The sequence below is a fragment of the Macrosteles quadrilineatus genome, unplaced genomic scaffold (genome assembly GCF_028750875.1).
Source record: "Macrosteles quadrilineatus isolate MER2022 unplaced genomic scaffold, UCM_ALF_1.0 Scaffold_1__1_contigs__length_201487025, whole genome shotgun sequence".
Classification (NCBI taxonomy): Eukaryota; Metazoa; Arthropoda; class Insecta; order Hemiptera; family Cicadellidae; genus Macrosteles; species Macrosteles quadrilineatus.
This window is the reverse complement of record NW_026542594.1, coordinates 41,250,900-41,273,790: the sequence shown is the minus strand read 5'-3', so window position 1 is coordinate 41,273,790 and position 22,891 is coordinate 41,250,900. Positions and strand designations below refer to the sequence as shown.

Here is a 22,891-nt window from a genome sequence, read left to right as displayed (position 1 = left end):
ACTGGTGCAGGTGTTTCTATCATAGGAGCAGAACTATGGAATAAAATTTCTCATAAAAACTGTAAACTGCAACCTTCTCCCTGGAAACTCAAGGATTACAGTGGTAAACTTGTAAGTGTTTTAGGTCAGACTAATGTTTATGTGAAATACGGTAAGTTTAATGGATTTCTTCCGTTAGTCATAACTGAAGGTATTAGAAATAGTTTATTGGGGCGTAACTGGTTAAAAAGTCTGAATATTGAAGTAAACGGGGTACTTTCACTCAACTGCCATGAATCTGATGTTCTAAGTAAAGCCCAGCTGGATGTTCAACATCTGAAAAGTGAATTTTCTGATGTATTTTCAAATTCTTTAGGGTGTTATAAAGGGCCTCCAATCGAACTGAAAATTGACCAGAATTATAACCCAATTCACTTAAGAGCGCGCCCTTTACCTTATGCATTGCAGGCCCCAGTAGAAGAAGAGCTGAATAAGTTAGTTAATCAGGGAGTGTTAGAACCTGTTCAGGTATCGGATTGGGCCACGCCAATATAGTTGTTTCAGTAAAAAGCAATGGTAAAGTACATATTTGCGGTGATTATAAGGCAACGTTAAACAAAGCTTTCCAAGATCATCTGTACCCTATTCCCCTAGTCTCTCAGCTCTTAGCCAAATTAAACCAAGGGAAATATTTTGCTAAGTTATATTTAGCCCAAGCTTATCAACAATTGGTTGTTGATGAGAAGTCGGCGCTAGCTCAGACACTAATCACACACAAGGGTGCTTTTAAACCAAAAAGACTACAATTCGGTATTAGCTCAGCTCCATCTATATTTCAACATTTTATTGAGGGTTTGCTTTCGGGCTTAGACGATGTAATACCTTACTTTGATGATATTTTGGTTAAAGCAGGAACAATACATGAATTGATTACCTCATTAAGACAAGTATTCATTCGTTTTAGAGATGCAGGTATCACACTCCAAAGCGAAAAGTGTTCTTTGTTGTCTACATCAGTGGACTTCTTGGGATTTGTTGTGAGCTCTGACGGAATACCTCCTAACCCGGACAAAGTCAAATCAATCCAAGATGCTCCTGAGCCGACTAACAAGGAGCAACTGCAGGCATTTTTAGTGTTACTCAATTTCTATCACGGTTTCTTACCCAATAAAGCCAATGTTGCAGATCCTTTACATCGCTTATTGGACAAAAATGTTAAATGGCGGTGGGAGGAAAAACATAAACTTGCTTTCAATGCTTCAAAGAAGCTCCTTTCTTCCGATAGTATACTGGCTCATTACAATCCCTCCAGCCATCTTATACTAACTTGTGATGCATCTCCTTATGGTATTGGTTGTGTGCTTAGTCAGGTTTGAGGGGAAAAGGAAGTTTCAATTGCGTCTTATTCCAGGACAATGAGTCAGTCAGAACGAAGATATGCTCAAGTAGATAGGGAAGCACTTTCCATCATTGGAGGGATTAGGAAATTTCACAATTACTTATATGGGAGGCATTTTGAAATTAGAACAGATCATAAGCCACTTCTGGGTCTTTTCACTGTGGATAAACAAACACCAAACACACTGTCACCTCGAATGATTCGCTGGAGTAACCTTTTAAACGGATATGACTTTGATCTTATTGTATACAAACCGGGATTTCTATTCTGAATGCTGATGGTTTGAGTCGTCTTCCATGTTCCTCCAATGCTGTTGATCAAGAGATAAATGAAGTCTTGAATGATGTGTTATATATTGAATCCGATGAGGTTAAACCAATTACAGCTAATATAATAGCAAAAGAAACAGAAAAGGATCCACTTCTATCAAAACTAATCTTATGGACTCAACGTGGCTGGCCAACTCATAACTCAGATCTCAAACTTATGCCTTTCATTTCACGTCTTAACTCAATTTCTCAATACAAACAATGTTTACTTTGGGGAACTAGGGTAATAATTCCATCTACTCTCAGGCAACAAGCTCAGAAGCTTCTACACATGGGACATGAGGGCATTGTTCGAACAAAGGCGTTGGCCCGAAGCTATTTCTGGTGGCCAAAACTTGATCAAGACATAGAAAACATGGTGAATTCTTGTCAAGCATGTCAACAAATTCGTCACAACCCTCAAGAGCAATGGCCCTTCCTTGGGAGAAAACAAAACAACCCTGGTCTCGTCTCCACATAGATTTTGCTGGGCCTTTCCCAAACAAGTTGTTTTTGATTGTTGTTGATTCTTTCAGTAAATGGTTAGAAGTAGTTTTGGTGCCTTCTACAGATTCAAGATCAACTATAAAGGTTCTCAGAAGCCTTTTTGCAACACATGGTGTTCCAGACACAATAGTATCTGACAACGGGTCGGCTTTCACTTCACAAGAATTTTGATCGTTTAATGAAAGCAATGGCATCCGCCACGTCGTGGTTGCACCATACCATCCATCATCGAATGGTCAGGCAGAAAGGATGGTCCAAATGACAAAAAATTCTTTGCGACGAATACTTCAAGGAGATTGGCAAAAAAGATTGGCTCAGTTCCTAATATCATCTCATATAACACCATATTGTTCAACTAATATGTCACCGAGTGAACTGTTGTTTGGAAGGCGTATTAGAACCATCTTAGACAGAGTTCACCCTGATTAATCTTCAAATGACAAAGAAGATAAAAGCTTGGATAAAGCGCTTCACGATTACCAATAGTCACCTCAGAGGAAATTTAAAGAAAATGATTCCGTATTTGCAAGAAGCTACAATCAGCGTGGACCAAAGTGGATTCCTGCTAAAGTCACTAGAATAACCGGGCCGCGGAGCTACCATTTGACAACAAAAGAAGGCATTGAAATACGACGTCATATCGACCAATTGAGACCTCGCTCAGAAATATCAAAAGCATCTCCTCACTCACTCCAGATAATCCTGAATCTCCACCATTCAACCCATATATCCAGAATCCTATTCAGATGAGAACACCAGAAGCACATCATATCACTCCAGTTCAACCACCATCAATGGTCCGCAATCCTATTATGATGACAATACCAGACGTACAACCAATGCGACCATCAGTGATGCAACAATCTCGTAACTCCTTTAGTAGTATAGAAGGATCAATTAACCCTCATCAAGAAGATACTGGTTTCAACGTTTCTGGTTTAGCTGGTCCCAACGTTTCTGATTTAATTCCACTAGATTTAAGACTCCACTAGCTTGAGCACGAGTCCACAACCTGTTCGGTCACCCTAGTAGCACAAATATATATTAAATACATATGAATAAATATATTTAAAATATATTTTATATATCTCAAGTGTGTATTAATGTCAATTTTATATAATATTTAAAATATATTAAATATATAAAAAATATGTTTTTGAATCTATTAAATATTAAAAAATATGTTCCAATAATATATTTTAGTGAATAATATTTAAATAAAAAATGTATTTAATATATCTTCCAAACATCCCATGGGGCCTAAACATAAAAACACAAAATAATAAAGATTTAACATGAAAAACAGAATTATAAGTTGAGTAAATTGATTAAATGGTTCATAAAAACAAATTTTGAAAAAAATACTGGATAAAATTTTTTCAGCCCTAGTGGTTTTCGAACCTGGGTCCTTCGGCTTATGAGCCTCCTACCTTACCTCTGTGCTACTTGTGACTGTTGTTAGAATTAGTTTTCAAATGGTGAAAGAGTGGCCCTCAGTTGCAATGTTGCAATACTTGAAATATTTTTGATACTACAGTATAATATGATTCTGTTAATCTGTTTTGGCATCAAGTAGTTGAGTTGAATAGTGCTGTAGTGAATAGTGAGTAGTCTCCACGAATACAAATACAGTAAACTACAAAAATTAATTTAAATACTATGACAAATATTATGTAATTTATGGCATATGTAAATCAAATAATTATTTTTAGAACGTCATATACAACCGTAATTAGTTTCTTAAAAGGTCGCCAGTAACTAGCACCCTTTTCTAGCCAGTCACTCAAGATTTCTATGATCACATTCGTTGTCACATATTGCAATTATAAAATAAAACCCATCAACACTTTTTTTCGTTTGACCCAAATGTAGCTGTCGAACATGTATACTACCTCTTACCTATATGCTATTTTTTTCTTTACGTGTATGATAGAGTGACACCATTCAGAGTACGTATTATTATTAGCTTAATTTTAACGCTTTCACAATAGCAATCATCATACAAAAAATGCATGTATAAATTGATAAGACACTTTAAAAAACAAAAAGATGCCAATTATTTATTTGCTAATTATAAAAGATTATAGGCTATATATTCTACAAATATATTATTTTATTAATAAAAATATCTGACGTGTTTCAAAATATATTTATAAATAATTTAAATATATAATATAGTTTCAAAAATATTTTATATATATATTTAAAATATTCTCAACACATAATTTTTTTAAATATTTAATAGGAAAAATATACATATAAAATATGTATATTATAGATTCTATACTTGTTTTATCAATATATATATTATGAATCTATTTTATATATTCAAAACTTATATTTAATTTATATTTTGCATTGCTTTTTGGTAATATTTCAAATATATATTTGAATATGTCAAACTATTATTAAAGATATATTATATATATATATTTTATTCGAGGTTCTATCAAATACAACTTTAAATATATAAAATATTTATAAAATACATATTTGTGCTACTAGGGCATTCGTCTCTAGATCAAACTCCCAAAACACTTCAATGAGCATGAGTCCTCGACCTGTTCGGATCCGTCGACCACCGGCATATCTCGAGACTACCTGGGGGGAGGAGTGTTATGTATCAAGAAATAAGTACATATGTTTTATTTATAACATCTGTCAGATGACTGTTTATATTATTATGTTTTGTTTACTTTTTAGTTTAGTCTAATTTGTGAGTTCAATGAATTTGGTTTTGTTAATTATGTTTCAATATACTAAAAAATGAAGCTCCACAGCTTCGAGTATACATATAGAAAAACTATTACAGCTGGTTTGTTTATGTTTATGATGTACAGGGTTAATAAAAAGTCTGGGGACCCCTGTCAATTTTTTAACAGCCCATACTAGAAAAACTTAACTCTGCACATATTTATGGCATGTTATGAAGTACTTTTTGGGCATAACCGCCATTTCGTGTACATCCCCAAAATGGGGGATTTTGGGGGAAACTCAAAATTTTCAAATGGTAAGACCAATCGAGTGACCCCTCATTTTGAAGGTCCTGATAACAAAACCAAAAACGCAAATTAGGGGTCTCTATCTCAACCCAGTAATAAAAGGCAGTCAATTGAAATTCTCAGAAGTGAAATGTAACTTACAGCTTTCCAAGTCTGGAGACACCCTGTAAATTTTGTAATGGCTCACACTAGGAAAACTAAACTCTGCACCCCTTTATGGCATGTTATGAAGTACCTTTTGAGCCTAATTGTTACTTGGATAGTAAACCCAAAATGGGGGATTTGGGGGAAACTCAAAAATTTGAAATGTTTAAGCCCCATCAAGTAACCTCTCATTTTGAAGGCCATTAGTTTAAAAGAATATCGGTGAAAACTAGAGATCTCTATCTCAACCCAATACAAAATAGCGGTAATTTTTAGTTGTCATCAACCTCAGAGACCCTACTTAAAAATGTACATTAATATCCCCTGTCGAAATCGAATTGTACCAGGAAAGCATATCACTTCATAAGAAAAATAGTGTACCCTCTAGATGGTATCAGGTTTCCTTTCTGGGAACCCAAAATTATGCATATTGGGTGGGGCAGATCGAAAATGTTAAATGTAATCCCTGAAAACTAAAAACTGCTGCCATTTTGTACTGGGTTGAGATAGGACCCTCTGGTTTTCGCCGATATTCTTTTAAACTAATGGCCTTTAAAATGAGGTGTCACTTGGTGGAGCTTTACGTTTAAAATATTTGAGCTACCCCAAAAATAATCCATTTTGGGGTTTCGGACAAAGTTGTGATACCTGATGATGTTGTGAAATTCCTGGGGATTGCAGAAAAAAATCGTGAACATCCCCCGTGGGCAATCACGGAGATATCCCACAGCGGCAAAATCGTGAATATATCCCATGAGCCGAAATCACGGCGATATCATCAGCGTCACCCGCCACAGCAGCAAAATCGTGAATATATCCCGTGGGCCGGAATAAGGGCTACATCATCAGGGTCACCCGCCACAGCGTCAAAATAATGAACACCTCCCATGAGCCAAAATCACGGCGATATCATCAGCGTCACCCGCCACAGCGGCAAAATCATAACTATATTCCATGGGCCGGAATCAGGGCTACATCATCAGCGTCACCCGCTGTGGTATGTGGTGCTGATGAGCTCAGTGCGCATGCGCGAGGCCACAGAAGCAACGTTACGTCTGCTCCCGATCGCTCAAGCGATCTGCTGGAGTCAACAGAGTCTGTCTGCGGCTAGGTCTGCGGCGGTGTAACTTGATCCATTTGAAACAACGCTAAACGATCGGCTCAAAAAATCTGAACACATAACATTATGGTGTAGATGGCGGTGTGGCACCGCCTTTAGATGCAGTGAGCATCTAACTGTTCACGGCAGAAGAAAAGAAGAGCAATATTTTAATTACCGTAGCACATGTCATAACATCATGCTTTTTATATTATTGTAAACAAACAAATCCTAATTCTGAAATTACAGTGAGATAAACATATATATAATTGGTGATCTTTGGGTGAGGGGGTGGGTGCTATTGGCATATATTGCTGGGAGGGGGGGGGGATGCAACAAGGCCCCTCTAGAAGAACAGGCCATATGCTGCTTGTTCCATGACGTCACACGTGGATATATTCACTGCCATAGTACCATATCCCATATGTTTTAGGTAAATAATCTGGCTGTTAATGTCTGGCAACTTTAGTACAACTATCCACCACTGCGATGTAGTGTTGTGCTACTTGCGCTGCAGCATGGCCTGTTTTTCTAGGGACCTTGGGGGGTGTCGCTCAATGTACTTAGGCTACCTGTCTGTACCATGCTGAACAATCTTGCTTAACAGTACGAAGACATCCCATCTATATGGATCAGCTGTCGCCAAATTTTTACTAAAAAAGAATGTAGTTGTGTGAGCCAGTCACAGATTGCGCTAGTGTCTAAAACTCTATTTTGTACCTTATTTTTTGTTACTGACATATTTGCTGGGTCATAACAGTTGCTATAGCTCATAATAAGTCATTCCATCAGTTTGACTTTGTAAAATCCATCGTGTAATCGGCAGAAATCAGCAATTTAGATCAGCGCAATCTGTAGGTGGCTCACATCAACTAAGACAAATTTTATTAAAAACCTGACTACAACTTTAATATGGGGATGGAATGTCTAGTTGTTGTTGTTTTAATAGTCAAAGACGGTACCAAATTATTTTTTGTTTTCAGCTGTTAGGAAATATGTTGAGGTAATTTAATATTTTGAGGTAATTTAATATTTTTCAGGACTTTTTAACTCAACCAGTATTATTATTTTGTTTCATTCATCCTAATTTATATGTTTCAGTTTGTGTATAAGTTTCATCCATGTTTCAATAACTTGAACTACATTAAACTTGCTTTACACCAGTATCAATACTATATGCTTTACAGTTCCAGGGGGAATGGTATGAAGTAGAGCGGTCATTCTACATCCTCGAACTAGTCACAGGCTGCACGACCCTCAACTTCACTGCAAGGCCTGACAATGTTTTCAAAGTGGCGATCAAGACGGCCAACAAATGGTAAATGAGAATCATACCTTGCTGTGCTGGCACTTATAGAGCCCAAGTGTGTGACAAAGTTAGTACCTAATACCATAGACTAAGCGTATGCTTTATCTATGCTAATACACTATGTTCATTATTCTGGATGTCTCTCTTCTGCATTAGCAGTTTCTATTATTGCTTTTATTATTGCTAACATATTCATCCAAGGTGATTGAGCTAAGATTGGCTGGCTAAAAACTAAAAACCTTCGTGTATTAGGTTTGTAGGTGAGGCAGAATTTTTGAATAGTGATGGAAAATATTAAAAATCTGTATGAATCAATATCAATATGGCTAATTAGTTAGTCTTTTCTATGGCTGGGTAGCCGGGTGGTTATAGGGCATAGGTCTTGTGTAACAATCAAAAGGTCTCGCCAGTTCGATCCTGAGAAAAGTCAGTAGCTTTTTGATGGACCCAGCTTTTCCTGATCAGTGATCGCTGGGCTTTAAATAAATTCTCCTGACTGATAAAACAGCTAATCTTAGTCAGTAACAAAGCTACACAGATCATCTCTATTCACACCATTCTAGACTCGTCCTTCACTCATATTTGGTTTAAAATACATACCTAGGTGGTGTCCCCATCTTAATGATTGATATATTATGTTCAGCATTGTCAAGTTTAAGTTGAACTATCATCACCAATTCTGTGAAGACTCTTACATGAATACGGTACTACCTTAACCGTAAATGTTAAAAAATAGTGCCATTTAGGATTGATGGCAGACAAACTTAGATGGAATCAGTCATCTTTTGTTACAGATAATATAAGAATACAAATTTTTCCTAATTTTCAATTTCCCATCCTCATTAGAAGATCACTCTAGGTATTACTTATTAACACTTAAAGCTATGATCGTTCAGGTACACACACTATATAGTTTACAATGATGGCATAGCAAAAATGTGTACAGATAGATATTATGCAATCCGAAAAGACAATTCAATGACTCTTAAAGTATCTTATATGTATAAAGGGTGTAGTGAATAAAATCAATCAATAGTCAATGATAAATTCAACTAAACTTACCTCACATGATTTAATTGTTTAATATGTTTATTGTCATATGCTATTAATAAATACTCAGCTTTGTTTATATGCCATTATAATGCAATTCCTTGTTCATAGTTCAGTTTTAAGATCAATAAAACCCTTTATTCTGTTTGTAATTAATCTGGAGTTTTACTTTCATTACACAGGGAGTACATAAAGTCTCGCTTGGTTCTGAAAGATAACAGATAAATTAATAAGATTTCATTTGGTACACTAACACAATAGGCCTAAAAATCTTTTTTTTGAAAGAATTACCAGTTTTCTGTCATATCTTGGGGATTTCTCGCTAGGAATCAGAAGGAAATCTTAAATGTATAGATTGATATACACATCAAATTAAAGGGCATTTTTGTAAAACACAATGCCGCAAACCCGAACTCAAATGGAAAACCGAGTAAAAAATGACAGCTATTAAAAGATTCTATGAATTTTCAGTGCTATTTCAAGGCGGGCTTTCCTGGCTGCCGGGTATACGGCGCAGCGGGGTGCCGTGTTGAACCTGCGGAGTCCGCAGAGCACACAATACACAGTGCTACGTCAGAGTTTTTTCCTAGGAATCGTATGCTGCACCCCGCCAGCGGAGTTCAGACTGCGGGCCGTGCTGACTCATTCTAGAGGAATCTAGGTTGCAGTCCGCAACGGGATAGCGAGGAGTTTGTGTTGTTGTGCAAGTCGTTCCGCACTCCACAAAGTCTTGAAAAAAAAGTCACTCTTTGTCTGCGGTGCGGTATAAAAATTCATTGAACGCCACACCCCTCTCTGGCGTATACCACGCAGGTAGGAAAACACACCTTTAAGCTACCTCCTCTGGTATTTTTGACTCAGTTGTTCTTTTAAGCACAAATTTGTGGCATTGAATTCTATTAATAAAAACCTTTAATTTTATGTGCATATCGACCTATGCTTACTGTTAAGATTTCCTTCTAATTCCTTGGGGACATCATATGACAGAAAACTTCATCTAAAAAGTAATTCGATTTTTAGGTGTCCTGTTGATGTACCAAATCTTATTGATTTATTTTTCCTTATTTTTGTTTTAAAAGGAATGCTCTTAAGCTAGACAGTAGACACTATTCTTGCGATTGGTAGACACCATTTCATCTAATGTTTCCATTGTAGGATCTATCTTCCTGTGTTGTTGACAGGATTTTACTTAGTAAATGTAAGATTCCATTCATTATCAGTAGTCCCTGTAATTCCTCCAATTTCATAATCCTTACTCAATACATTATGGTTATGGAATGGAGCATAATGTAGATGAATGAGTAATGGAATCTATAGTAAATGTAATAAAAAATAACACAGAATGAAAAATGATATCGCACACTTATTTGAAAACTATATTTTTAATGTTTAAATACAAACATGCTATCTAAGCTGTTGTTTTAGGAATGGCAATATAATGATTGGACTGTTGGGAACGGCAACACCCAACCGATATAATCGTGGCGAACTTCAGTTCAAGATAGACTCCAACCTGCCACCGGCCTTAGTGAGAGCTCTGCCAGGAGTGGGCAACTACAAGGTGCTAGGAACAGACTATGACTCCTTCGCTTTGCTCTACTCCTGCTCAGATATGGGGATCTTGCATGCTGGTATGTTTGGGAGGATAAATGAATTTCTTCACTAATTTAATTAGCAACAAAATACTGAAAAACTTTCATAGTCTGATTTTCAGTAGAGAGCGGTTCAGTGGCGTAGCCAGGGGGGGGGGTGAAGATAATACTCTCCCTCCTTGACAAAAGGATTTTGCCGCGATTGCAAAAGATAATTAAGATGTCACCGCCATCGCGGAAGACGATCATTATGTGTCTGTGATTGTGGAAGATGTTAATAATGCCTCCACGATATCAGAAGATGTTCATTATTTTGCCATAATTGCGGAAGATATTCATAATGCCTCCGTGATCGCAGCAGGTGTTCATGATGTCAGATGTTTCCACAATGGCAGATCAATTTTGCAAATTCGTCGCGGTTGCGGGAGAAAATCATTATCTCTGTGATTGCTGAAGATGTTTACAATGTACCTGTGATCAGGGAATGTGTCCATTATACTACCATGGAAGATGTTCATGATGTCCCCATGATAACATGAGATGTTTATGACGTCTCCCTAATATCGGAAGATCTCATAATTTTGTGGTGTGGTCCTATAGCTCCGAATCCAATAGTACCGAAAGCCAAATAAGTCCAATAGTGCCGAATGCAATAGTGCTGATCTCGTTTGATGTTGTTGGACGATTTAAAACTTCTTTCGGCACTGTTGGACGCTATCAAAAACAATTCGGCACTAGTGGATTTAAAAGTGTTTGGGTTCCAATAGTACCGAATTGTTATTCCTTTTCAAAATCGGGTGCAATAGCACCGAATCCAACAGTGCTGAATCATGTTTTTTGTGTCAAATATCACATTCGACGTTGTTGGATTTTAAAATCCAACAGAACCGAAAGAGATTTTTGGCTTTCAGAGCCGAAAGAATGCGGCAACAGTCCATTAGTGTAGAACAATAGAACATTCTCCCCCTTTTCAAATGGGGGGAGTAAGGAGGGGTGATTAAAACAACATGGCGTCGGTGCTCACAGTCCTCGCCCACAGTAGAGTTCCCCACCCCAGCACCTCACAGGAGTGACAGTTGCAACACGCTGCGTTCGACAGCGGGCGGAATCGATTGGGGATGTATGAGGGTTACCAACTCAGCAATTTCTATTAACCACACTACTAGTGTTGATTTGTAGTGAGTGATGATGCCTGGGCTTCTCGGTCTAGTTGTTTTGGCATACACATCGTTTATTCCTCTTATGAACAATACCACAGACTCGGCCTGGATTTGATTTCGTCAATAAACTGTTCAATATTGACTTCAACTCTAGTAGGATCCGTCATATTACATGCACAAAACTTGAAAATTGATTCTCAGAAAAAAAAGCACCTATCACAACGGCAATGGGAAGTGAAATTGGGGAAAGCAAGGCAGTACAGGTAGTTACAGCTAAGTTGGCACTTAACTGATCAATAGAAATTCTCTACTAACATATGTCAAAAACATTTGTCTGCAGTCATGCGGGTAGCATCAACTGTCCTCGCGGCCCGCGTGAAGGCGCTGGAATGGATGAAAACACGGAATGCTGTAATTATGTCCACATTAGTTAAAAGTTAGCATTTTGAACACTTTCACTTTTATAAAATGTCTGCAACATAAATTATTAATAAACATATTACCCATCTATTCTATATATAATTCAGTTTTAAAAATCTTTGTACAACTAAATCTAGAGTTCTACTGGACCGATTTCATTAACTAATGGGTCGTTGGAAAGCTTAAGTCGTGTAGATTTGCAAATAATTATGAAAGTTTGTTTTTGTTATGATTTATGGTGAAAATTTAACAAAAAAACATGTTTTCCATAAGAAATACATTGAAAACGGTGTTTTTCACACTTTTTATTTGGGTGCGAATTTTTGCGGCCTTTTTTGAGTGTTTCCAAAAAGTGTATGGTATCGATTTGTAGGAAATTTTATTCTCTTTCAGAATATCACCTTCCACTATAGTCAATTTCCTCACCATTTAAAAGTTATTTGCAAAAAAGCTAAGCAACCTCCGAATTTATAGTAAAGAGAAAATACTGAGTTAGGGACATTTTTGTTAAACTTTGTACAGCTAAATCTAGACTTCAACTTGACCGATTTTGTTAATTAATGGGTCATTGGAAAGCCCAACTCATGTAGATTTGCAAATAATTATGAAAGTGTGGTTTTATTATATCTTTGTGGTAAAAAAGTAAAATTAACAAAAACACATTAAAAACTGCTTTTTCAAGTTTCTGTTTTCAAGTTTCTATTTGTAGCCAGCTTTTGGCTGCCTTTATTAAGCATTTACAAGAAATGCATAGTAGTTGTTTGTAGTAAATTTTATTCTCTTTCAGAATATCCCATCCACATTGGTCGATTTCCCTACCATTTAAAAGTTATTGGCAATAAGTGATCTCCAAATTTATAGTAGTGAGAAAATACTGAATTAGATATATTTTTTTTAAACTTTGTACAACTAAATCTAGACTTCTACCGGACCGATTTTGGTCATTGGAAAGCCTAATTTGTGTAGATTTGCAAATAATTATGAAAGTTTGATTTTATTAGATATTTGAGGTGAAAAAATTAAAATAAACAATAATAAATTTAAAACTCATTTTTTTCCAAGTTTATATTTGTAGCCAACTTTAGGCTGCCTTTATTGAGTATTTTCAAAAAACACATTATAGTAATTTGTAGGAAATTTTATTCTCTTTCAGAATATCACCTTCCACTTTGGTCGATTTCCTCACCGTTTCAAAGTTATTTGCAAAAACGTTAAGCAACCTCCCAATTTATAGTGGTGAGGAAATACTGAATTAGAAATGTTGTTGTTAAACTTAAACAATTAAATCTACAGTTCTACTGAACCGATTTTATTAAATAATAGGTCATTGGAAAGCCTAATTTGTGTAGATTTGCAAATAATCATAAAAGTTTGATTTTTTAAAAGATTTACTAGGTTAAACCCGTCATAGTCGACAGTTACTGTTGAGGTTGCAAGCAATATCGTTTGACTATAAATTAATGATAAATAACTAATTTTTTTGAACAATTTGTGTTGTACGTCATTTAGCTGTGTGCTTTAGGTACGTCCGATTTTAATAATCTATAAATCAAATGGATGCTGGTATTTCACAGAAGGTTCTTAGGTCAAAACAATTAAATAGAATAACGTAATTCGAATTAAGTAAATATATCTAAAACTAAATTCCATATCCAAGATATAATCAAATTTATATTTTCTGATTGAGCGATACAGTATCTTAAACTTAACTGTTTAAAACTATCAATATCTCAAGTGAAAGCCTATGAAGTATTTTAAGACCAAGACATATTAAAATAACCTAAATAAAAATAGAGTTACGTATCATTGATTGCAGATAAGTACTAAAACGATTGTAATTATTGTTGATTTGTGATTCAGCAGTGTGTTTTAGGTAGTCCGATCTTAATAATCAATAGCTCAAATGAAAGCTGGTATTTCACTAAAGGTTTTTAGACCAAAACATATAGGGGTAACATATAGAACTGCTGGAATACAACTTTAATTGAAGTGAAAAATAAAAATAATAAAATTTAAATTCTTTCAAAATATACGTCAAAATGAATGCCGATGCTTTATGGCAAATCTGGGGTACGTCCATACCTTTAGTTTAAGGCCAAAATTATGAAAATTGGTTGGGTAAAAGAGCCAACCCCACTCGGAAAAGAAAAACCAATAATTTTTATAGACGGCAATAATTGGTTTACCAGTATGCATAATAATTATCTAATGTTATGTGCTTAATCTGTGCCATTAATATTAGTGAGTAAAGTGGTGTATGGATTTCATAACCATTATTTTACTAGAGACCGTTGTATTGAACCACAAGCGGGCACTGTTGCTAGTTTTTAATAACAGACAATATTCTCTACACAGTCTTTGACAGTCCATATTCATTTTATTTGTCTATGGTATTAGTCATCTCCTATTAGTTTAGTATAAATTGAGTCATCGTTTGGAGGCGCCAACCCCGTGAGTCAGCAGCGGAATGTTTGCAGAAAGATCTTTGCCTAGCTTCCACCCACCCTCCGCCTACATGGCTACGCCGTGGCGTGCCAGGCCCAAGTGCCAACTTAGCTGTAACTACCTGTACACAGTGTTGGCTGAGTTTCTTTTGATGAGTTGGCAGCATTTGACAGCGCCATAACGCAATGCACCTAGAGGTGTGCGGCTTCTGCGGCTCGTAGGTGCGCCGTCGTGCATATAGGCAGCCGCAGCGGCGTGCGGTGGCCGCCGCAGAGTATAAAAGCACCCATTTAACTCAATGCACTTACAGGGCCGTCGAACGCAACGGCGTGCGGCGTGCCGCAGAGTATAAAAGGGGCCTAGCTCATCGGGAAGTTAGTTTAAAGTTGATTGCAAAACTGTGCCGAACATACAAGAATGCGAGCTAATTAAAACGTTTAAAAAATAGCTTTATCTCAAAATCCGTCTATGCTTCAATCTCTGTTTGTCTGTATAAGCGAATCACTAGTTAAGAGGCGGTCGGACAGAGATTCTCGGCTGCCGACACTGGCCGTCACTTTAACATGGAGCGCGTATAATAATTCCTCGTTTTCTGGTCTATCCGTGTTACAAAAATTATTTCCCACACTCAAAACATCGTAAATGTATGTAGGATTAAGACTGTACAATATAAAAATCATAATGTTTAATTATAAGCCGGATATAAAATAAATCATTTCTTACATTTCCCATAAGGAATTGCAATACTTTCTGCTAAAATATAAAATGACTGGCACTATAAACAATTCTGGTTCAAACGCCATATTGAAGAGCATATATTCATTAGTGTATTGAGTGTGACAGATTTTTATTTTTCGATGGTTAACATTAAGTTTTGTATTTTTTTGTAAAAGCTTGCAAAAAATCCTTGCTTGCCGACTGAGTACTAGTTCGACGATGTCCCGGCCGATGGCAGCACAGTCGATTGTGGACTGCAGAGCACGTTTTCAAGCCGCGCCAAATACAATTCATTTAAACTGGCCACAGATCTGTTTAAATAAATAAATAACGTTATGTCGTTACATCCCTGATGTGTTATAATGCCAAGGAAATGGTGATATTTAATTCACAGGAATCTAAGAATCTAATATTTTCGGACTGTGTATTTACCGTATGTATTAAAATATTACTGTCATCAGAGATAAAAGTACTTCTACAACACCCGGTTTGATACAAACTATTCATCAATATAAAACAAGTTCCGTTAGAATAAACGTCTCTTTTGGTCATACTTAGTACGTTAATTACAGACTTAGCTGTGTAAAGATAGCTGCTGCAATACACGGTTTGATACAAACTATTTCCCAGAGTGAAAACAAGGTCAAGTGGAACAAAAACATTTTCTGACATACGTGGTATATACGATTTCCAGGAACCAAATCCACCCTCCGGACCAGCACTGCGTCGTAGCCAAGCCGGCTTCTGACTCATGGATTATCTTGGAATTGCGATGTCCCGTTTTAGGTCTATAATATTCGAGCTAAGATAAAACCCCAAGTGCCCATCCGAAATCCTATTTATATATTAGAGGCACAGGATAAGGCAAAATCTAGAAAAAAACAGCCAGAACCAGATTGCAACTTCAAATGGTTTTGAAACGTAAAAATACGACACATAGGACCTACTGTTTTTTTTTTATATTTTTTTATATTTAAATCGTTCCATATATCTATAAAAATAAAATACAGTTTTGTCTGTAGGCCTACATTGCTTAGAATCATGCAGTTTCTGGTTATATTATGTTTCATAGCCTAAGAAAGCCGAAACGAGTCTTATCTCAATTTCTGTCTGTATGTCCATTCTTTCATTCTGTCAGTGACGCCAAAATGTCATTTTACGCGGCCTACTCCTAGAAAACTAGAATACCGATCAAGGTTCAAATAATTTTTCTGTATTTACTGGATTGGTGAGAGTGTCTTATTTGGCTATAAAAACATGGCCCCGCTTCTTTGAAAACAAAATAACAAACCATCAAAAACCCAATTTTGTTCGATTTTTGTCAAATTTTCTTCCAATGTTTACTATTAAATTTTATGAAATAACGATCAGCTATTTGGATTAGTTCTCACTTCTAGCTGTCACATATGATATGTTTACATTAAATACTGTTTACAGTACAAATACCGCAACCATTTCCGATCAAGTTTTGTAAGCACATCCAAACCAAGTGGGATTAAAAACGTTGTGCCTTGCCGGTTTAATTAATCGCAAGTGCAACGATTGTTCTTGAGTTTTGATAACCGGGGAAAAGGCCGTGAATCAGTGTTGTATAGTGCTCAGTGCTGGGAATATACCGATCATCGTTTAGAGATTACGTAATCTTTCAAATAAGAACCCTTTGTTTGGATAAGGGGTTTTTCTTCAAACCGTCATTAATATGTTAACATTAAAAGCTGCTTACAAATAATGCTATTAATGGGAAATAACTTTGATTAAAAAAAAATCCAAAACCAAGGGAGATTAATAACTTCGATACTGTTTGAATAGGTTTGAATAGGCGAAACATGTTGTGAGTTCTACTTACTACAATTGAACTGTTGACGTAAAGGTGCGTACCTCATATTAGTCTAATTAAACAGTTCAGGGGCTACATCATGAATTTTAATTTTACTTCGATACTGATACCAAGATACCACATCAAGTGAAAGATTTTTTGGGCAAACCATAATACATTTTTAAAGCTTTACGTTGTCAACGTATCAATGTTTTGTGGACTGTGTATTGATTTACTTATTTATATATTTGCCAACGGATTTACACCTATTTTACAGTTTGATTAGGATTAGGCCTAAATACGATTATCATAAAACTTGATGACACTATAACAACTTTTAAATAAATAATTTTGTTTGTAATTTGCTTTGGTTAACGCGTAGCAAATCCCCTAATTCAATTCTGTATAATTGTGAGTATGTCTGTTGATGACGCATTAATGTCCTTAATTCTCGGTGTTTCGTGGAAAAGACAAGAGCACCTTTGTAAATTAAAATTTCAACCTGAATAAAGTATGCAGTAGTGAGGTGGATGTAGTAAACTATTTTAAACCAGTGTGAAAGGTAAATTTCAATTACAGGCCTACGTTAGGGCTATGCCTCATAGATCTAAAAGAAATTCCTTCTATCATTAGATATAAAATATGGACTAAGACGATCGGGTGACATCATATTGCGAAGCATTCGTATATTCAGTCTTTTGTAAACATGTTCAGAATTTTTCATAGGTATTTTATTGTAGTTTAATTAGGGACAATATTTGTAGTTTTTTATATAGGTTTGAGCATATACTTTAAAGGTTTTATTTATGCTATTTTAATGTATTATACATTTTTTAACGTTTAACATTTATTTTTACGTGATTTATTGTTTGTAGTTTGTGTACATATACCATTTTATTTTTTACAGTCTACTAAACTGTGAATTTTCTCCGTAACCAATAATTGTACAAAAACACTTTGATACACTGAATTATTTATTTTTTTTTTGCCCTTTAAAAAGGCCTGGAGAGAAATTGGGAAATCTTGTGTTTAGAGGGTCAAAAATTAGAAAAGCCAATTTTTACCCCATAAAACCCCGTTCCCATGGTCCGATCATGCTGCTTCGCGAACTCATTCAAGTTTATCCCGCCTCCCGCCTCACACCTTCAAACAAAATTTCATCAAAATCGGACAAAAATTACTCAAGTTATCGTGTTCACGGACACACATATATATACAAATTTGAACGAATGGTGTTTTTGGCCTCTGGGGACATCAAAATGAAAAAGTAAATCGGTTCCGGGCGTAGGTCTTACCATGCCACTTACGGTAATATTTACCTCATTACCGGGAAATTCGCTAAAATGTATGGGATAGGCCAAGTAGTTACATTATTGAGCCCAGTAGCACTAGTATATTATTTATAATTGAATACATTATCATGTATTTTTATATTAAAATTAAGTGTATAAATCAAAATGTCTTACTAAAAGTGCTGTTTGTATCTCCAAAACATTTTTTGTGTGGAAAATTAGCATATTGTGCGGTGACGAACTGAGACCTGCTGAGACGCAAAGGGTGGGTGAGCGAAGGTAGCAAACCAGTGAAAGTGAAACATGCGGTGGGACAATAGACAAGGGCTAGGACACAGGCTGAGGGTAGTCGAGTTGATGCTTTCAAGTTTCTAGGTAACACAGGGTTGTCAACAATCTCAGATCCCGTTATGCGACAGCCACGAAACTGGTGACCAAGGGTGGTACTATTACAAAATTCTGTTATGGGAGGACTGTGTTGTTGCTCGTGACGCCTGCAAAATATGGGATACGGGGCTCTGTCCGACCGCCTCTTAAGGGAGTCACTTATAAACCCATAGTCTTGTTTAAGCTTACAGTACTTTTATCTATACTATAATACGAGTAACGTTTGCGCACATTGATTTCAAAAATGGCTCCTATGACTGATAGAAAATGTCCTACATTTTTTGAAATATCTTAGTTTAAGGAAGAAACGCAAGCCAATGTCCTAAGAAAATTGGTTTACTTGTGGAGGTGGCACCGATGGCCGCGTATGCATTCTTGAAACTTCATTGGGTGTAGATCAGCCAACCGAAAGTCGGCTGGATTGAGTTGTGGGAGAAGATTGGTGGGGTTTCTATTGTTGTGGTAAGGATTTTGTGAGCAAAATCGTGCAAAAACGCCAAAAGAATGTTTCAAACGTCCAATAGAGAGGAAATAATTTAAAGCGTTGCGATTCGGCAGTGTTGGATTTATTTTGATTTTGGAGCTATTGGAGTGATTCTAAATTCGGTACTCTGACACATTTTTAGTGTTTGTTCGATGGTGTTGGATTTTAAAATAAATATTTCGGCTTTTTTACACAAACATCTCTTTCAGCTCTATTGGAATTTAAAATCCAACAACGTCGAACGTGACATTTGGCAAATTTGGACTAAAAACATGATTCGGCACTATTGGATTCAGTGCTATGGCACCTTCCCTGATTTTGCCTCCCGCGATAATTATAGTCTATGTTATTCTCTTCCTTTCTTAAGTACTAAACTCAAAATAATTAAAAATACTACAGAGTACAGTAGGCCTACTCATGATTACGAGGATGTCCTCAGACCCCCCCCCCCCCCCCCCCCGCGGTCTGATATGTAAAACACATTCCTGGCTACTCTACTGGGGAGACTATGTATAGCAAGGTCATAACAATTAATTATTAATTGTTCTTGAGATTTTAAATATTATTTAAAACAACAAAATACAAAATACAAGCAGCCAAAAGCTTGCCGTAAAGGTGGAAACGGAGAGACTCCATTCTTCACTGTCTCCTGTACAAAATTAAGCTGCACTTATTTTTCCAGATCTACTCTGGGTTTTGGCTCGTGCTAAGGAGCTACCAGTGACGTCTCGAGTGCAAGTGTACGACATCATGAGTACTCTCAACATCGACCCAGCGCGGCTCACGCTAACCAAGCATAATAAATGTCCACAATTCTAACCTATCCCATCCTCTCTGATCTTGCCAATTGAAATGTCTCTTTGTGAAGTGTTATGTGGTAATACTTGAGATTAGGTAAATTTACAACAGTTTAATTAATTTTTAAACATAAACTTTTGTTTGGTGAAACTTGTGCTTGAAATACTGTGTATTTTATCAACAGATATACTACATAAAGGTGGTATGCTGCTGAGTATTTTCACTGTAGCCATTGATAATGATATAGATAACCAGATTTTGCTAGGTTTCGCCCAAAGAGAATGTGGTTGGATGAGCCTCTCATGCAGTGTGTTATTTTCAAAGCTCTGTTTTCTCAAAAAAGGTTTTGTTTCTAATCAAATTAGAGACAGGCAAAATTATATACCACTGGATGGTAAAGAATAAGAAGTACATATTACCAAAAGCCCCAAAATTTCCCCCAGTGCTTTCAATGTCGTAATCGGCACCCTCTTCCGACATATATTGCAGTAAATGCCATAACGCCCCTCCGCTGCATCTCCAACGATACGGCTTGCAGCATTCTTATTTTATTCATTTTACTGCCCTAAAGGCAAAAAGTTTTCTTTTGCAATAGCACATCTCATTAAATCAGTAATAACGTCCAGACATCTATTGGTTGAATTTGATATAGTTGGGCGAAAGAGAGCCAAGAGCTTGGGAAAGCACCAAGTAGCATGTCACCCACCGAGCGCTCAGACTATCGTCTATTTAGGCTACACTACCCCCCACATTTACATCAGAATCCTAGACTTATATATAGTATGTGTTTGTAAGAAAACGCTTTACAACCCATAAACAAACTATTTCTTGAATTTCTCACAAATAAATTAAATACAGTAGAAAGTCCAAAATAAGAGTTTCAATATTTTCACAATTTCATCAATTATACTAAAATCACGGGAAAACTATTAGATTTACAATAAACATGTATACGGTATTATTTGTAGGAAATTTAGTTCTAAAGACAACAAGCGATTATTTTACCACATTAAACAACTCGTACATAAACTAGACACATTTTAGTAAAACCATGCAAATGCTGACTTTGAGGGGTGATGGGGGGAAAGCACCGGAGGGAATTTTAGGGACTTTTGGGAAAATGTATATCTAGTTAGTTGGGTACTAACAATGGTATATGGTTTTGCCTGTCGCTAATTTGTTTCGACAGAAAACCTTTATTGACTGGGCTATTAAGGGGGCTTTTGGTAAAATGTACATCTTTTTCTGTAATACCCAGTGGTACCTATATAGTTTTATTATTAAAATCCATTTTTAGCCCCTGAGCTTTGATAGTAATTAAAAATAGGTATTTACCTTTGTCTACAGCTCAAACTGTTGTTACTTGAGTTACGGCCGTTTCGGCATTATAATGCCATCGTCAGACGTGGAACATTCAACTGAAGTAGCGTTGTCATAGTTAAAACACATAACACGAACAACATTTTTATCATGTGTTGTTGTAAAAATGTTGTTAAAATGTTGTTCGTGTTATGTGTTTTAACTATGACGACGCTACTTCAGTTGAATGTTCCACGTCTGACAATGGCATTATAATGAATGTGAATTTTTTAGGTATAACTGTCAATGAAAATCTTAACTGGAAATCACAAGTTGTTAATTTGATCAAACGATTAAACCGCTGTATTTTCTCTCTTCGTGCAATCAGACAAGCTGTTGACTTGAAGACTCAGCTTATAGTTTATCATGCTTATTTTTCTTCAATAATGACATATGGTATTCTGGTTTGGGGAAACTCATGCCACTCCAACAAAATATTCAAACTTCAACAAAAACAATTAGAATTATTGGGCGAGTTCCTTGTAGAACTCCTTGTAAAAGTCTTTTTCAAACATTTTCGGTTTTAACATTTTATGATCACTATATTTTAGAAATTTCAAATTGGGTTAAAGACAATCTCTCCTCATTCATGAACCAACCCATTCATTCCCACCACACTAGATTTAAGAGTTATATTAAGCCTGAAACCCATAGATTAGAGAAATTTCATTTATCTCCCCAATATATAGGCCCACAAGTTTACAATAAGTTACCACTCCGCATAAAAAATATTGATAGTAAAACACAGTTCAGATCCACCCTGAAGACCTGGTTAAAAACAAAAAAATTTTTTTCTATAGAATGTTATTTAAATAGGGACGTTAAGTTAGATTAATAATTTAGTAAGACATTTTTGTTATTTCTTAGTTTTAGTATATCCTGTATATGACTTTATGTCCTGTCTGAAAATGATGTAATGACATGTAGTAAATAAATAAATAAATGCCAAAATGGCCATAACTCAAGTTACAACAGTTTGAGCTGTAGACGAAGGTAAATACCTATCATATAGTTCATATAGTCATAATCATATAGTTTTGCCTGTCTCTAATTTGTTCCGACATTGCTGGTTGTTTTTGTGTCTTTATTGACTGGAGCTCATCACTCAATAGTTGATGGGGACATATAGGATGTTTTAGTTTGCAATAAGTTGCACCATTGACTATTGGATACTGGTGAAATGTTTTGCAACATTTACAAGTTGCTATTAATAAGAACGGAAAGTAAATAAAAGAAACGTCTTATAACACTTAAAACATATATTTACGCTTATACTGTTACTCACAAGACGGTAAATATACAAAAAAGATGGTAAGTGGTGATCGATTTCGATTGGACACTCCAATCATCATCAGACCCAATAGGTGAAATTTCATCTATTGGGTCTGATGATGATTGGAGTGTCCAATCAAAATCGATCACCACTTACCATCTTTTTTGTATATTTACCGTCTTGTGAGTAACAGTATAAGCGTAAATATATGTTTTAAGTGTTATAAGACGTTTCTTTTATTTACTTTCCGTAAATTTAATAACACGTACAATGCTGATCAAGAAGTTATTTATTAATAAGAAAGCAGAATTTTACAGCAGCATACTCTCTATCAGTGGCTTAATTGAGCAA

The 22,891-nt window shown here is 36.0% G+C and overlaps 1 protein-coding gene across 1 annotated transcript in view; it reads left to right on the top strand.

Annotated features, from left to right (window-relative positions):
- The window catches only part of LOC128982821 (apolipoprotein D-like), an 89,901-nt gene extending 68,545 nt beyond the window's left edge, over positions 1–21,356 (top strand). Inside the window, exons 2-4 of the mRNA XM_054401837.1 lie at positions 7,626–7,756; positions 10,223–10,428; positions 19,793–21,356. Coding sequence (XP_054257812.1) covers positions 7,626–7,756; positions 10,223–10,428; positions 19,793–19,929 — 474 coding nt within the window. The 3' untranslated portion in view covers positions 19,930–21,356. The remainder of the gene's footprint in view (positions 1–7,625; positions 7,757–10,222; positions 10,429–19,792) is intronic.
- Positions 21,357–22,891: the final 1,535 nt, after the last annotated feature.